Source organism: Hermetia illucens, chromosome 4 (assembly GCF_905115235.1).
Source record: "Hermetia illucens chromosome 4, iHerIll2.2.curated.20191125, whole genome shotgun sequence".
Classification (NCBI taxonomy): domain Eukaryota; kingdom Metazoa; phylum Arthropoda; class Insecta; order Diptera; family Stratiomyidae; genus Hermetia; species Hermetia illucens.
Genome location: NC_051852.1, coordinates 66,977,339 through 66,996,083, shown reverse-complemented (window position 1 = coordinate 66,996,083; position 18,745 = coordinate 66,977,339). Strand labels below are relative to the sequence as shown.

The 18,745-nt window shown below is 41.4% G+C and overlaps 1 protein-coding gene across 2 annotated transcripts in view; it reads right to left on the bottom strand.

The window, feature by feature from the left end:
- The window catches only part of LOC119654317 (TWiK family of potassium channels protein 7-like), a 439,773-nt gene that overhangs the window by 117,631 nt on the left and 303,397 nt on the right, over positions 1-18,745 (bottom strand). For both annotated transcript variants that reach the window (XM_038059642.1, XM_038059643.1), the window contains exon 3: positions 16,558-16,789. In XM_038059642.1, coding sequence (XP_037915570.1) covers positions 16,558-16,789 — 232 coding nt within the window. The remainder of the gene's footprint in view (positions 1-16,557; positions 16,790-18,745) is intronic.

The window sequence follows — 18,745 nt, the reverse complement described above, 5'->3', positions numbered from 1 at the left end:
CGAAAAGCTCCTCTACGAAGAGATTGATAGGATGCTGGCTTTGGGAGTCATCGAAGAATCGCAAAGCGCCTGGTCTTCGCCAGTTACCCTTGTGGTGAAGCCTGGTAAAGTGCGACTTTGCCTTGATGCACGTAAAGTGAATAGTGTAACAGTGAAGGACGCTTATCCTTTACCTCTCATCGAGGGAATTTTCAGTCGTCTCCCGAAGGCTAGATTCATTACGAGTTTAGATCTGAAGGATGCGTTCTGGCAAATTCCTCTGGATGAGGCGTCCAAGGATAAGACTGCCTTCACCGTCCCAGGTCGGCCACTCTATCAGTTTGTGACCATGCCGTTTGGGCTCTGCAATGCACCTCAAACCATGCAGCGACTGATGGATAAGGTCATCCCTGCTCACTTACGTCATCAAGTCTTTGTATATTTAGATGACTTGCTACTTATTACAGAGACCTTCGATCAGCACCTGCTGCTCTTAAGCGAAGTGGCTCTCTGTATGAGACGCGCTGGCTTGACGTTGAACATCCGGAAGAGCAAGTTTGTTATGAAGGAAGTTCGATACTTGGGGCACATCATCGGTAACGGGACGATTTGTACCGATCCCGACAAGGTACACGCCATTAAAGATTTTCCGCGGCCGAAAACCGTCAGGCAACTGCGGCGGTTTCTTGGGATGTGTGGGTGGTATCAGCGATTTGTGCCAAATTACGCTTCGCTGACTGCACCGTTGACAGACATGCTTCAGAAGAAGCGTCAGTTTTGCTGGTCTGAGGAAGCTATCTCGGCCTTCGACGCTCTGAAAACGAGTCTCTCCTCGGCTCCAGTTCTGCACAGCCCCGACTTCTCCAAGCCTTTCGCCATACATTGTGACGCAAGTCAACATGGCATAGGAGCGGTGCTGATGCAGAAGACAGAGGAGGGACATGAAGTTCCTATAGCGTATATGTCGAAGAAGCTTACACAGCCTCAGCGAAACTACACTGTCACTGAGCAAGAATGTCTGGCAGCGGTGGAGGCAGTGCGCAAATTCCGAGCGTATGTTGAAGGCACAACATTCGAAGTGGTAACTGACCACGCTTCGCTCAAATGGCTGATGAACCAGTCCGACCTTCACGGCAGACTGGCCAGATGGGCATTGAAGCTTCAAGGATTCTCGTTCATCATTAAACACAGAAAGGGATCACAACATCTGGTCCCGGATTCTCTATCTCGCATGTATTCACCAGCGGAGGTGGATGCTTTGGAGAGAAGTGGGAACAACGCAGACGTGGATTTTAATTCACCACATTTTCGGTCTGCGAACTATTTGCAGTTAATAGAGCGTATTAGGGAGAATTCCAACAAACTCCCTGATCTGCAGGTGTGCGATGGATTGGTATACAAACGAACCAATCATGCTTCAGGAGATGAGATGCAAGAACAACAGGCTTGGAAGCTTTGGATTCCGGAGGAGCTGACGATGGAGGTGATCACCCGTGCCCATGATCATCCTTTGAGTGCACATGGGGGGGTTGGTAAAACCTTGGGTAGACTGCGGTTGTGGTTTTATTGGCCTAAAATGGTTTCACAGGTCAAGGACTATATTCGCAATTGTGAAACGTGCAAGACGTCAAAAGCTCCCAACCAAACGCTCCAACCTCTAATGGGAAAAGCGCTCATCTCCGATCGGGTATTTCAACGTTTGTATATCGATTTGATCGGCCCATACCCCAGATCTCGCGCCGGAAATATCGGAGCAATAGTCGTTCTCGATTCTCTCTCAAAGTTTTCATTTGTGGAGCCGATTAAACGGTTTACCGCAAACGTGCTGACAGAATACTTGGAGAAGAGAATCTTTCATGTGTTTGGAATCCCTGAGTCGATCACCTCTGATAATGGGGTACAGTTCAAATCCGTGGCTTTCAACGATCTTCTGAACCAGTATGGCATTCAACACATTTACACCGCTTTATACTCCCCGCAGGCAAACGCCTCGGAGCGAGTAAATCGCTCACTGTTGGCTGCTATACGCGCTTATATCGGTCCTGATCAAAGAGATTGGGATAACAAGTTGTCATCCATCAACTGTGCCTTGCGTTCAGCGAAACACGTCTCGATAGGGACATCACCCTATCACGTCGTTTTTGGGCAAAGCATGGTCACCCATGGGAGTACCTACGCCCTCTTACGACGCCTGAACGCCTTACCTGATGCGACCTTGGAGATCTGTTCTCAGGATAAACTTGCTATTCTGAGAGCAGAGGTTCAAGGGCGAATCCTTCAGGCAAGAGAGACACAGGAAAGGGGTTACAACTTACGATCCCGAGCTCGTGAATTTCAGGTCGGAGATATCGTGTATAAGCGGCTCTTCAACTTAAGCAGTGCAGCAAAGCGATATAATGCCAAATTGGATCGGAAGTTCGTGAAGGCGAAGGTCATCGGTCGAGTCGGAACGGTTCAATACGAGCTGGAGGACATGGAGGGTCGTAACCTGGGCATCGCTCACGCGAAGGACCTCAAGACCTAATGTGGGTTTGGATCTCGGTCTACCTTTCCTTGTAACCGCCAACACCCAGCCGCTATCAGCAGTGAGGCCCTCACTGGTCTTCAGCTTTCTTTCCTCGAGCGGGTCTCGAAAACCCAGCTGCCCTGTAGTGACCGCGGCTGCGCGACGGGAGCGGAATTTCATTCGGCTCTTTCTTAATCAATTTGCTTAAACAATGCATTTAATAGTGTGCAATTGCCTTAAAGTTCGCCGCAGATTGCACATTATTCAATGTATTCAAGCGAATTGATCTTGACAGGAGGGGAATGATTTGCCGCATCCGCAGGCGCATGCGTATGTTGCCGCAACATTGCCTAGCGAGTGAGAAAGGCTATGTAGCGGGAATAGAAGCGGTGCACGAACAAAGGCAGCGAGAATGTTGCGAGGAGGAGGTTTTTGGCGGGAAGGAAAAACGAGGAGTTTGGTTGGAGAACTGAAAGACGGCGGTTCGAGGAGCTTTTGGGTGGAGGAGCAATTTTTGATCTTGAGGAGAAGGCTGGTGGTTTGAGCGAAGGAAGGTGCAGCAAGACTGAGGGGAAAAAGAAACCGAGGAGGAGGAAAGAGAAGAGTGAGGACGGAGGATAAAGAAGAGGATGATTCATCCTAAAGTGAAGATTTTCGCGAGCAAAATAAAAGAATCCGACCGAGAAAATTAACACCACATCGTGCTATCGGAAGTGTAGTTTAAACGAAGATTCCGAGATTAGATTCAAATCGTTTAATCGTTAATACATGAATAAAGTACAGAGTTTAAAACAAAGAGAAGAAAAACAATTGGAATAGACGAAATCGTAACGGAAAGAAGTTAATATCTAATTTGCAGAAGTCTAGTGTCGAAATTTGCGCGTTGTGTATAAACAATCCCTCATAAAAGCATGAAGAACGAAATCTTAAAGAAGAAGTGAACTAACGTTAGTTTTGTGTCGTAGGACTATATATATTTTTTTTAGTTTTTAAATAATTTGAATTCAAAGACAAACAAAGAAATAGGTACCCGAAGGATCGGTCCGAGCTCGGAGTGACATTTGGGTAAGTGGTTGTTTATTTTCTTTTCTTTTCTTTTTTTTTTGTATGATTTTTAGTTTATTTCCCTTTTCGTTGGTAATTATTACACTTTGGTTATTTATTGTTTTTTTTTCTCTTATTTTATTTTCATTTTCTTTTTCATAAATTTACATTTTTAGTTAACTTTATTTTAATTTCTTCTTGGTTGTAATAATTTCTTTCTTTGTATTATGATCATAAGCGTGAAAAAAAATACATTAATGGGTGAATAATCAAAGGTAGTTTGAGGACTTCCTCCCCTTAGTTCCTCCTTACTCCCGCGGGATTCTCATACAAAGGGACATCCTCTAAAAGAATAACTGGCCGGAGGATGTCGAGGAAGGGTGGGAACCTCACCGGCCGCGCCTCGTTCAAGATCTGAGGCGGAAGGGACGGCAATCGGGAAGGTGATCCGTCGTAGATTTTCCAATACTTGATCGCGGCACTCGGGTCCGGAGACAAACGGCTCCACGCGCGCGGTTGAGCCGTTTTTTTTTATTTTCCAATTTAGCTCGCGTTCTGGTTTTATTCGATAGGCCGTCGCGAATTCTTACGTGAAATTCGATTTTAAAATCCGGTGCGGACCCACGCACCGGTAAAGACACGTTATTTTTAGTAATGAAGCGTGAGGGATCAAAGCGCTTAAAGGACCCCCCCACATTCCCGAGCCTGGCTAGCACAGAGGCGTGCAAGAACGTGTCGACCGAGAGCTTTGATAGAGCTGCAATCTTCGTGGGCGGACCTTCACGGTCAAATTTTGCCAAATTGTTTAGTTTTTTTGGGATAGCTCTGCCCTCTAGGTCGTTATCGGCCACTCAAGGGATCGACTTGATCTCATATCTCCACAAGTATCATTACACACTTTTATATATTGTTAACATTCCAATAACGACGGAACAAACATATGAAAAAATTAGAATAAAGCCCGTCAAAAATAAAAATGTAATTGTTGAGATACCGCAAGACTTTGTATTAAAGAATCAAAACCAAATTTATAGCATTTCAGAAAAATGTAAAACTTTTAATAATTTGGCAATTTGCAATCAAATATATGTAAATGACATAAGTAATTCATCTTGCATCTCTAAAATTTTGCAAAGTTTAAATTCACATTGTAACAAGATTAGTAACCAGCACTTACCGACCATCGAGCAAATCGCACCAGATATGATTTTGGTAAATGATTTCAAGGGAACCTTAAATATTGATCAAACCAACCGGGAACTTAATGGGACATTTGTTATAAAATTTAGCAACGTTACTATAACAATTAATAATCGATCCTTTTCATCTCAAGAAGTAACAAGCATTGAAGCTCTCCCGGCCATCTTACAACCAACGCCACGAGAACAGCAATATCGGGAAATACCATCTATCGAAATGATGAAGGAACTGAGTATTCAGAATACAGATGAAATAAGACTATTAGAAGCTGAAAACAAACGTGACAAATGGACTAATTACGGACTTATGGCCACAATTTTTTTTATATTTATCATAATATCTCTTAAAATCTATTCCAAAACAGTAATCAGAGATAAAGCACATCTAAAAATCGAAATTGAACCAAAGGAACAACAACCACAGATAAACTTACCATCTCCAGATATGATCAACATTTCAGTTCCAAGTATATTTCAATACCTGCAAAACCAACCTCCAATGGTCCAACATCCCTACAACAACCATTTTTAACTGACGACGACGTCAGCATCTAAGGAGGGAGGAGTTATCGCACACGATATCATTTCACACACGAGCGATCGAAGTTATTGAACTCAGGTCAAACATCAGCCGGAATAAGCTACACGCGCAACCGCACCTGTGTCAGCAGATATTTGGGTCATCGTCATCAACTAACATTAAAATGCACAATTGCATAGGTGAAATACTAATTGCATATTAGGCAATTTAAAACATATTTAAACAGTTATTGTATTAGGAGTAGTGCAGTTTTGTATCAACCACGAAGGAAAGTGTAATAAAATTGTATTTTTTTAATCGTTCGACTTTCCGATTCATTAACTTATATGGATACAATTTATGCAAAAAAAAAATCGATTTCTCCAACCCGGCACACAGGGTGACCCCCTTAACAAAAAGCTGAATCACGTAATTGACAAAGTCAATCACCTTTCTCAAGTATTAGCCCGACATTGTATGGCGCCATAGATCAGAATCGAATTACGACGCAGCTTTTTACAATTTACCAATTTGCTTCCGCTCTCCTGAAGGATCTTCGACAGCGATATGAAGCATCAGATACAATTCAGGCCGGAACGGGCAACATTATTGAGGTGTGCTCACGAACATCATTAATCGTGACATTAAACTAATCAGAAACTAAATTAGGAAGATCGTCGTTTATCCAGCCAACGCCTATGGAAAGACTTACATCAGGAAGTTGGAGTCTGGGATTGTAATCTCCGAAGACTTTTCTATCATCGAGAAGAAAGACTTCGAGCTTATTCGATGCACCGGGATTCCACACAGTTTAGGTAAGGAAAACTACACAGCGATTGACATTGCGGCGGGTTACCTTGGAATCAATTATGACGACCAAACGTATTTTGAAACCAGGGAAGAGGCGCTGGCCAAGTGCAAAATTGATTCTCCATTTATGCGTTACTGTGCAATCGATACGCTACACAGTATCAGCCAGTATCCAAATTGCATCTTAGACGAAATTTATGAACGCATCAACAAAACGACATGTCCTCATCAAATGTTTCAGGTGACAAGCATGCTGTGGAAGAATCTTGCTCGGCTCAACACCTGGATGTTCCCCTTGGCAATAACTCTGTCACTCTAATCAGCGACAGTCATCATGAAGACATCCATGTTCACGGAGTGGGCATAGTGGAAATACGTCCTAGGTGCATCTTGCAAGTGCCCTAGTTACCAATAACATCCATATTCAGACAGCGTACGCTAAACCCACCCAGCTGCTACTCAATACCATAGAAGACATTGCAAAGGCCCACCTCAACACGAAGCCGATTCTCAAACTTGATGAATCCTTTAGTCGCAGATGCATCCCCACACTTGGCGATAGCTAAGAAAATACACAATACTTCTTGGAACCAGCTCGGATTAGCTTTTTTGATCATCGGTGCAATCTTGATTGGCGTAATATGTTATAATAGTAAAGATGCGTGCCGGTCGTACCTCACAACCTGGCACAGTTCAAACTCCAAGCACGAAATGGTATCAATAAGTGCAACTCGTCATTATAGCAGTAGAAGAACCAGCAGTTCTTGGGGGCCAGAATCTACGATTACATAATGCTTAGTGTATAATGTATTATGTCGGTACACTTAATTTGTACACTTATCGTACAAACAAAACACATAATGTTTTAATTAAATATTTGCATTACGGTCGCATATTGCTATTGAAATATATAGCACCGGACCTCACGTTAAAGGAGCTTACGTCATTGTTGGAAAAACTATCCTTTGATGCAAGCCGCTACAATCCCAAAGTAATAACTACGACTTCAACGCATGGACAGAAGGATGACGAAACCGTGAAACCAACGGCAAGAGAACGAACACTCCTGAAGACATGCTCGTGCTTGAATGTAGTACTTGCCAACTCTGAGGGAGTCAACACATTTTAGAGAGGAGAATTACGATTGGTAGTGATACTGAATCAAGGACTTGCAGTAGTTTATCAGCAAAGAGGACACAGCAATTGAAAATGTTAGAGGAAGTATTTCTGGAAGATAGTTTATTATCGGGAAGCGCACAAAATGAAATTTCACAAGTCATAGAAAAATTGAAAGGGGGCATGCGATGCCTCTATGCCTTCGAAGATTTGGAGCGGATGTAAACCGGAACTAACTCTGATCCATGGGATAAGCATAGAGATTCGTTGACGATAATACTGCTAAATGGAATCCCTAATATTGCCCTGAAAGTGGCCGCCTGGCACCGGGTACTTTTGCATAAATTTTAGCGTACGTCTTAGACAAGGCAAATTCCCCAAACAATGGAAGCTATAAATGGTGATACTCACTCCAAAGTCAGGAAAACCATTGGGTGACCCCTCCACATATAGATAGATATATTTGGTCAATACCAGGCTGCTCGATATTATGGAAAGGGAACCGCGGAGCAAAATCAACTCTTGATGAATTCAATATGGTGGGAGGCCTGACACAGGCTACAATACTAGGAGGCAAATGCTGTGCAGCTAGGATTCTGCAATGGTAGCTTTATACGTTGGATGTGGATTTGGAAGCTTCGCAATGAGATCAGGCCTTTGATAGATAAAAATGGAACAACTGATCACGACGAGTCGACCCTGCTTGTGAATGGACAAAACTAAAGAAAAACAAGTCTCAATAAAGGATGCTCGCGCTTTGGGTATAAAGGTTTTGTATTCATCTTATGTAAGAAACTTCAATACACATTTTTCTATCTGTATATAGCTACAAAACCAACATAATCCTTCATATTTTTACAAATTACAAGACACACGTACATATTACAGCCATAGATATTATCCTCACTCTAAACAAACAAACTGCCTATTTCCGAATATTCTACTTATATATGCACGTATAAAAGTTGATCGTACCCATATTTCCGATTTACTTCGTGCGCAAAAGCATACATATGTACATATATAGTTCCTATATTAAATACGGCTGGTTTAATGTACAAATATATCTATCTGAATTAGACACTACCCTCAAACTTCATTAGCACGCATATACTATATTCCTACTATATATTTATATACAAATGACTACAAAACTGAAACATTCATAAGAACTCACTTCGTTGCGGTATTGATGAATTGATATGTTATGATGACGTCATACAGTTTGTAGAGTGCACGAAATTCACAAAAAACGGCAAAGTTTCACCCCCTATAACTTTGTTAATAATAGTTGGATTTTCGTCAAACTTGACCAAATTGTCCCCTATGTTACATCCATGACAAATTTTGTACTTCTGGGATGGACATAATGGGGGCTGCCGGGCAAATTTCTAGAATGTGGAAATATACTATTATTAACTTTGCTTGTGCAAATATCGGAGCCGGATTTTTACTGGGATTTTTTTTTCAGATTTTTGGGTTGGATAGGTTCTGAGAACGAGACCTGTTACACTTTTTGATGGTCATATTTTGAGCCTTCGCGCCCCAATTTTTCGCCCGATATCAAATATGAAACCAGTTTCGAAAAGTACTAATTGAGCCCTTTCGTTTGATACCCCACATGGCCACATTCTGTGAAAAAAAATTGTGCACCCTCATTCAAGTGCACGGGGAGCCCCCGCTTAAACTTAACACAAAATGGCGCCACTTGCTGCACGTAGAGACTCTTACCAATTTTCGTGATAATCGGCCGAGCCGTTTTCGAATAAATCGGGTGCGACAGACAGACGGAGAGACAGACACCGTCTCGATTCTAGCAAGGTTTTGTTTCACACAAAAAAGAACAAATCGGAATTCTGGAAGCTGGTGCTTTGGGTGTAAAATTTCTATGTTCATCTTATGTGAGAAACTTTCTACGCACATTTTTTCATTTATATATCGCTAAAAACCCAAAATATTCCTTGAAACCTTTTTTGAACTACAGGAAATACGGACATATTATAAACGTAGATACTATGCTCAAACAAACATATCTATTACCGAATACTATATTCTATACGCATATATATAAATTGATCGTACAGCTATTTTCGATTTACTTCGTTCATAAAAGTATACATATGTATGTACATATCATATCGTATAAAGTACGAATATTGAATACCCTTTGTTCAATGTACAAATATATCAATCTGATCAGTCACTACCCCAAGGCTTCATTTATATATACATATAAATACATACATAAGTCTGTCTCGAATAATTGATATTGATATATAAAATAAAATGAAATGTTTCCCAGCGACCTTGAGTTCACGTGAGCTCACTTTGTTGCGGTATTGACGAATTTATATCTTATGATGACGTCATACACGTTTTAGAGTGCACGAAATTCACACAAAATGCAAAAGTTTCACCTTCTAAAACTTTGTTAATAATAGTTGGATTTCTTCTTCTTCAAACTTCACAAAGTTCTGCCTTATGTTACCCCTCATGCAAGTGCCAAATTTTGTGATTCAAGCATGAACTTAAGGGGGGTTTCTGCCTGAATTTCTACAATATACTAATATACTATTATTAACTTTATTTATACAGATATCGGCACGGGATGTAGTTTGAGGCCTAGATTTCGTCTAGATGCATCACTGTGATTTTTTCGGCTGGATGTGCTCTGAGAACGAAACCTCTTACACTTTTTGCTGGTCATATTTCGAGTCCTCACTCCCCTATATTTCACTCGTCGTGAATACTACTGGTAATAGTATTAATTAAGCCTTGTCCTCTGATACCCTACATGGCCACATTCTGTGAAAAAACTCTCCATTCACATATACGTATTGTCCTAGACTCGCTGAAGAAAGGAAGAGTCTAGAGGAGACATTGGGAGGAACACTAGTACCGGAAAGTATAATTGGAATTGGAAAGGAGCGAATGACATGGTAGGGCGGATGCAGATTAAAAGAGGCAGAGGAGACGAAAAGGCGCGGCTGCCAATGCAATCGATGGGCGAAGTGCCTCCCGTTTGGTTATTTAGCAAAGGCATGCACCAGCGGCATTGATCAGTGCGATCCATGCAGAAAGTATGGGGAGAAAAACAATATTGCCAAAGAATGCAATAGGGACCCCAAATGCTTATTGTGCAAAGGAAGGGAGGGACGGGATTACCGGCATGTTGCCGGAATTTAGCAAAGCGCTGACTTAAATGAAAAATGAAGTTTATTCAACGGAGCAAGAGGTAATACTTTAAGCAGCTCTGTTTAGAAGCGAACGTAAACCTCTGTGGGGGAGCGCCTGTAGAATCGTGATGGAGCGATTCAGAGGCCGATCATCTCTGAAGATCACGTGCCTTCCACTCTTGTTAAAAATTATCCAGTGTTTATTCCCCTAGAAAGAGGAGGGCACTAACAGCTTCCAGCGACCTCTGATCGTGACGGCAACACCGCCAGTCACCAGTGACGAGCAGCTGTAGCTCAGCACTAGAAAAGGAAAAAACGACGTCCTGGGTCTGGATGGCGTGCCGAATAGGCTTTTAAGCTTGCCGTGAAATCGAGACCGGATATGTTTGCTGAGTTGTTCGAGGCATGCATATCCGAGGGGATATTTCCTGTATCATGGAAACGGCAGAAGTTAGTGCTACTGCCTAAGGCTGGCAAACCTCCAGGTGAGCCAACCTTCCGCAGACCTGTTTTGTCTTTTGGACACTGTGGGCAAAATGCTAGAGCGAGTAATCTATAATAGATTACTCCCGGTTGTTGAGAGCCAGGGAGGCCCCTCAGATCGACAGTATGGGTTCCGTAAAGCCAGATCAACCACTGATGCCATCAAAATGGTTACTGGCTTGGACGAAGATGCATTCCACGGAAAGGGCAGTACTAGCAAATATTGCGTGGTGGTGCCCCTGCATGTGAGAAATGCATTCAATTTGGCTTATTGGGACATGATGCGGCATTCCCGCTTATCTTGCAGCTATTATTAACAGCTATTTACAAGAACGGAGGCTTTGGTATGACACTGATAACGGACCCCAGGAGGCCGTTGTCTCTCCCGGTGTCACACTGAGAACGGAACCTCTTATACTTTTTGGTGGGCCCACCGCTGTGGAACCACATGTACAGCGATATACTTAATTTCGGAGGAAGCCTCGCTGGCGGGTTATGCGGACGATATAGCGCTAGTTGTAGTCGCAAAACATCTCGAAGATGCTAAGTATAACTCAGTATGCGAAGCGATCAGTGCTGTTAAGGGTTGATTAGAGAGTTCTAGTCTGACACTTGCGGAGGAAAAAAACGGAAGCGGTCCTCATCACCAAGCGCCGTAAAACAAATTATGCCCATATTCAAATGGAGAATCATATCATCCCTTCTAAACCTGCCATCACATACTTGGGAGGTGGTGATAGACGGGAAGCTTAGCTATAAGCAACAAGTGTAGCATGCTGATGATAAAGCACCCACTGCAAGCATGGCACTGGCAAGGATGATGTCGAACGTGCGGGGGTCACGACATCCGTCCAGGTTGCTCTATGCAACTCCAGTGTGGGGAAAGGCATGCACCAGCGGGTTACATTTAACGCTAACAAACTGAGTTCAGTTTACCGAAGAATAGCCCTAAGGGTGTGCTCGACATTCAGAATTGCCTCATAGGATGCAGCATTCGTCATCTTGGTAAATGAGATGAAGAATATATACAATGCGAAGTTTACTTCACCTTTATCGCAGACGAAGAACGCCAAAAGGGAGAGATCTCTAAATAGATGGCAAGAGCGTTGGAAACGCTCGGGAAGGGTCGGTGGACACACAGGCTCATCTCTGCCATCAAGGAGTGGTTGGAAAGACGGCATAGTGACATTAATTATAGTCTTTCCCAGTTTCTCATCGGCCACGGAGGATATCACCAGTATCTGTTCAGATTTAAACTAGATACCCCACCAGATTGTTCAAACTGCAATGGATTCCCAGATGACCCAGAGCACGTATTCTTCCTTTCTTCCACTGCCCGAAATTTGTGGAAGAAAGAAAGAACCTAAAGGGGACTCTAGGAGAGGCGCTCGTACCAGAGAAACTGGTGCGAAGAATGCTAGCATGTCAGGTAGATTAGGATGCGATTAACTCCATGGTCGCATTTATCGAGAGCCGAATGCGAAAGCCAGAAGAGACTAGAAACGCGCAGTTACGTACGCCGCGTAGAGGAAAAGTTACCAAGCTAGAGTGAGCTGACTCCGCCCCGTGATGTAATATCTTATGGTGATTCGACGGGGCTTGGGGGAGCCGGGGTGGTTTTAGTGGGTAAGAATCCCACACGCTGGGGTATCCAGGCCAGTATCTTTTGAGGATTTCCACCTCCTCAAAAAACAAAGCAAGCCGCAATACCGGAAGCTCGCGCTTCTGGTATAAAGGCTTTGTGTCCATCTTATGTAAGAAACATCAACGCACATTTTTCTATCCGTATATAGCTACAAATCCAACATAATCGTTCATATTTTTACAAACTACAAGACATATGTACATACGCGTAAATATTACACTACCTGGAAACTTCATTAGCACGCATATACGCTATATACCTAAATACACACATGTCTGTTTAGAGTAATTGATATTCATATACAAATGACTAAAAAATAAAACAAAATAATTCTTTGAGACCCCATTCATAAGAACTCGTTTCGTTGTGTTATGGACGAACTGATATGTGATGACGACGTCGTATAGAGTGCACGAAATTCACAAAAAATGGCAAAGTTTCACCGCCTACAACTTTGTTAATATGATAATAGTTGGATTTTCTTCAAATTTGTCCATATTGTGCATTGTGTTATCCCTTACACACACTCCACTGTACTTCTCAACAAAAATTTACTTCGCCTGGTTTCGGTCTGGGCTTATGACGGATTTCACTTGAATGTAATTCGTACCCATTACATGTTTGTGATTATATTTAAGTGGAGCGATTTCCATCTGTCGTTACATTCGGTCATGATACTCCCAGGGCAGAGGTTTGATGAGTTATCTCTGCCCTGGACGAAACCATCTTTTCCGTCGTTTTTGAAAACTAAAAAAGAGGAGTTCGTGCACTACAAAAGAGGAAGTAAGTTGCTTCCCAATTTACTTCGGCCTGGTTTACGTCTGGAGATCACAAACTCTTACCAATTTTCGTGACAATCGGTCAAGCCGTTTCCGAATAAATCGGGTGTGACAGACAGACTCCGACTCGATTCTAATAATGTTTTGTTTCACACGAAAACTTAAAGGGCCGGGGAAAGTAGATTCTTCAGGAATCGAACTGTAATATTTCACTCGAATGTCAATTATTCTCGTTAATTATGACGTCAGCATCTTATTTGTATGGCTTAGTGTGCGGTAAATTCGCCCGAAATCGATAAGTTTGAACTGCTATAACCTTGACACTAATAGCCGGATTTTCATGGCGTGCATATGCACAATACTGCCTCCCATATCGGTGGAAAATTTAGTACTTCTAAGATAAACTTAAGGGTTTTTTTCAGTCGATTCCTAAAAGTTGGTAATAGAGTTTTAGTATGTTTATTTGGGCAGATTTCGGATTGGAACATCTTTCAAGGTTAAGCATAAGTGTTTTACATAAAATCTTAAAAAGGGCTGGAGAGAAGAGATTCCTCATAAATGCGACTTTAACATTTCACGCGAATGTCAATTATTCCCGTTACTTATGAGGTCAGCATCATGCAAATGCATGGCTTCAGAAATTGCTAAGTTTGAACTACTATGACTTTGGCGTTAATAGCCACATTTAGATGAAATTTGCGTATGCATATGCAAGATATTGTCCTGTATGCTGTTGCAAAATTTAGTATTTCTAGGATGAACGGCTGTCCAGTAATATACTATTAGTAAGTTTATTTGAACAGATATCAGAATCGGATATATTTTGAGATCTACATTTCATTTAAGTGCACCACTCTGATTTTTTTCAGATCTTTGGATTGCGTAGTTACCGAAAATGAGTCTTGTCTCACTTTAAGTGTGTATACTTTGACTCCTCACTCACGCACTTTACAATTCAAGTCAACACGAATATTAGTTTCGGAAAATATAAATTAAGACCTTTTATTTGATACCCCACACGCCGATATCCGGTGGAAAAAAAAATGACATCCCCCTTTGCATATACGGGGAGCCCCCCTTTAAACTCGATTTAAATTTATGTCACTCACTTTTGTGTAATTTCCATTTTTCCACCAAAGTTCGTTCGGATCGGTTCAGCCGTTTTGGTGAAAAGTGCGTGTGACAGGCAGGCAGACAGACGGTGAAACGATTTTAACAAGGTTTTATTTTACACAAGTTGGAATACCGGGTATAAAGGTTTTGTGTTCATCTTATGTGACAAACTTCTACGTTCATTTTTCTATCCGTATATATTTTCTTTCATATTTTTCCAATCTACGAGATATGCCTACATATTACAGACATAGATATTATTTTCACCCTTAACAAACAAACTGCCTATTGCCAAATACTGTACATACTGTGCATATGGAAATTGATCGTGTCTTGATCGATATCTTCAAATTCAAGTGTAGTCAGTTCTGTGCCACTCTAGGTTGCTCCAGTTCTGTTCTGGAAAACAAGTTAAACTGCGGAAAACTAGGAATGGCGTTTCCGCTAAGTGCATTTTGGGTATGCAGTTCTTATCGGACAAGATCAGGAGCATATATATCAGGGCTGGTCTATGGACTTGGGAGAGGTAGCGTATTTCAACGGCAGCCGACATGGTGGGAAAAGAAATGAGAAAAGATGTTGGACACACAGCATGCTTTCAGACTTTCAAGGTTGGATTTATCGAAGGCGCGGACAATTAAACTATGAGCTAACGCATTTGTAAAGTGGACATGGAGGTTACCGTGTTTACACATTGATTTGGTCGCGTTAAGTCACCATGCTGCCCAAGATATGGTAACGTGGCCGATAATGTGAAGCATGTTATATTTTATTGCCACAGGTTTACCGCGCACCGAACGAATTTGGTAACGGTTGAAAACATTGTAGAGTGCATACTGAAGTCAACAGAGGCTTGGAACCAAGTTGTAGAGGAGCTGAAAACTATTCATCTACAATTTAGACGGAAAGAATTGTGAAGTAAAGAAGAAAGGGTGGGAACCCTAGTGAGCCGAGATTAAGTACTACCCGTGACGGAATAAATTATAGCAGAGTGAAATGAGAAGAGGGTGGTTTTAGTGAGTAAGAGTCTCATATACCTGCATGATTCAGGCAGCAGCAGTAGGTTTTGAGCCCCTCCATCTTTCGACCATGAAAGGAAAGGTTAACTGACCCAGTAAACCGATTTGAATAAGGTTTTGTTTTACATAAAGCCGAACAGAAGAGAAAAAAAGTTGATTATTTGTATATTGATCTTCTTGTCCATTTTAAATAATGAGCCAATGGTAGATACCGCGGGCAGAAATTGTCCTGCTTTTAAACATGATACGAGAGACGAAGTACAATGTTTTTGAGAAAAGATAACAACCCTCCATGTACCCCAGCTAAGATAACATGAAGAAAGTCACCGATCACTAGAAAAAAAATATCGGTGAGAATATACATGTATCTCTGATGGACTCCGCTTTTGGCATCGTATTTCTCCTAGATTTGATTTGATGCAACACATGACAATTAGCTTAGATAACAGTTATTAACTGGAATGCCTACCCCGTATAAATCTTACACTAGGTTCGCGATTACTACTAATACAATTATCATAATACAACAAGCACAATACTGCAAGAGGAATGTCACTCCAGAGTCCCTTGTCGCTCAGGCCCAGAGAGTCTAGCCAATATTGGCGGAATTATGGCTCGAATTAGAAAAACCAAACATGTGAGCCCCGAATGAACCCTAAAATGCAAACTCAAAGGGCTTGACAATTGATCAAAAATCAAAAATCGCTAGTAGTTGCAACATGTGGCACGAAACTGTTATAAATTAAAAGATTAAGATGTTCATTGTTACCAGTTTAGCACGCAAAGTTTATCCTTGCCTATAATTCGAGAACCAGTTGCCCTACTCTTCAGTGAATTTTAGATTAGAAATGTCGATATTTGATTAATAAAAGGTATACTTTCGACAACAACGGAAAATTTACTCCGTTTTTCCTTAAAAATAACTAACAACAAACGACATACATATGTAGATAATACTGAATTTTACTATATTTTGACTTATTTATACAAGTGTTTGATTATGATTAGGCAAAAAATAATTTTAAATTTTCAAAAGAACGTCATCGCTATAATAAAATTCACCACAGTTAAAGCACCAAAGCAAAAATGCTAGGGCTGGCTCAATTTTCTAGTTTTACTTTTTTCCTCGTAAGTGTGTAAAGTGATGCAGTTGGTAGTTACCACTTACCTGGTCCAGTTCTCCCGATATAAAATATTTAATGATACTGTTATATCCCAAATGTTTTCAACTGTCCGTTGACGTGCAATAAAAGCATCTGATATTGCCGCAGGTGACAAAGATATATTCCCCGCACGATGTAAGCTTGGCAGCTCTGTCATTTGCTGACGATTCGTCAGAACCAAAGTTCGTTGCTTCATTGTAACTGTTTCACCCTCGATCGCAAGAAATATGAAAGAGCCTATAACAAGATAATATATACTTATATACTCATTATATATACTTATATACTCATCATCATATTGGTTTGTATAAAACAATAACTCGCATTTAACAAGTCGGAAAACCGGAAGCTTCAGGTATGAAAGGCTTTGTTTGTTTCTTCTGTGAGTATATTTTTGTGCAGAACTATCCTATTTATACGTAGCCCGTTATGGGTCTTTATTTAGCACTATAACTATATCCAATGGAAAAAAAAATGTTTACATCCCCCCTTTAAACAGCACCTAAATTTATTTCACTCATTATATGCGTGGGATTTCACAGTTCTTATATGGCCACCAAATTTCGTACGGATCGGTTTAGCCGTTTTGGAGAAAAGTGCGTGTCGCAGCCAGACAGACAAACAGTAAATTGATTTTAATAAGGTTTTGTTTTGCATAAAACCTTAAAAACGGAATCATATGGAAGTTCTTATGACCACGAGAAGATCACAACTGGAAAATGCAAACAAATTAAAATTTACGCTAATAATCCAAGTCCGATTAAAACAAGTCGGGAAACTGGAAGCTGGATGCTTCAGGTATGAAAGGTTTTGTGTATTTATTTTATAAAGACATTTTAATGTGTATTGGTCCCATTAGTGAGTAACACGTATTATATGCATATATTGTCTGAGAATATCCACATTGAATCTTGAATTGGCGAAGAAGCGGTAAAATTTGACCTATTATAACTTTGTTCGTAATAGCGCAATTTCCACCAAACTTGGTAGGGTCATGCTCTATATTATAGGCTACATTGCTTCGTGGTGCTAGGATGAACTTGAGGGGGGGGGGGGGGGGGTTATGCTGCCAATTACTGAAAATTATAGTAATATACTATTGCCTCTTGATTTTTTTCAAATTTTTGGGTTGGGTAGTTTCTAATAATGGATCCGTTAAAGAAATGATCTCTTTCGACGACCCCGCAATCCCTACCTTTCGAACAAATGTCGAAACTAAGACCGGCTTCGGAATACTAACCGACACCTTTCATTTGATACCCCACATAACTATATTTGGTGAAAAAAACGTAGACCCTCCTTTTGCATGTATCGGGACCCCCTTAAACTCAATGTAGAATTATGCAGCTCGCCGAATTCGTAAGCGTTCACAGTTCCCACCTTTACACCAAATTCGGTGTCTATCGCCATAACCGCCTTTGTTACTAATAGTGCGAATTCTACCAAACTTATTAGGACCATGCTTTTTATTATAGCCTATATTGCTGCAAAACTCTCATTTGGAAAGATATCGGTATGAAGAATATTTCGGAGCCTAGAGAGAGATGAGATTTTTCGGTTGGGTATGATTGTGGAAAAATTACCACTTTCCAGCACCCCGTCCCTCCCATCACATTAATCCACCCTCAACTGTTACTAAGCTTCAATGATAAAACCGGACTCTTTACACGCCAGCTCTAGGGACGCAGACCGAATCTCGCGCACCGAGGACTTCTCTCCCCCGGGGACATAAGGCTTTAGTCTGAACACGGGGACGTTTTTGCGCTTGCCTGGGTCAGCAATTTGGGAGTATCAGCAATCTGATGCCCAATTTGTAACTGATTAACTTGAAGTCACAGTTACAAGTAGGGTTAAAATGCAACCTACCGTTTTATTATATCTTTTTAGTTATAAAATACAATCATAACATTAAACAGAAGGAAACAAACTATCATTAAGGTAAAAACGAGTAGACTATTCCAAATTCTATTAGAAATTGGCTGTCGCAGACGGCAGCTGGCTGTAGACTCTAATGAGCCATGTTCCTATGCCGCCCTCGTGACTGTCCGGATACTGACAAGTAGGCGAGTTGTTCAGGAGGGTGCGTTTCGCGTTGCTCAGTGGTGGTGAGCTATACTACGCTTATTTTAGCGTAGAACTGAGGTGAATCTCCGCTGAGCCGTTCATACATTTAAGCGCCTCCACAACCGCGCG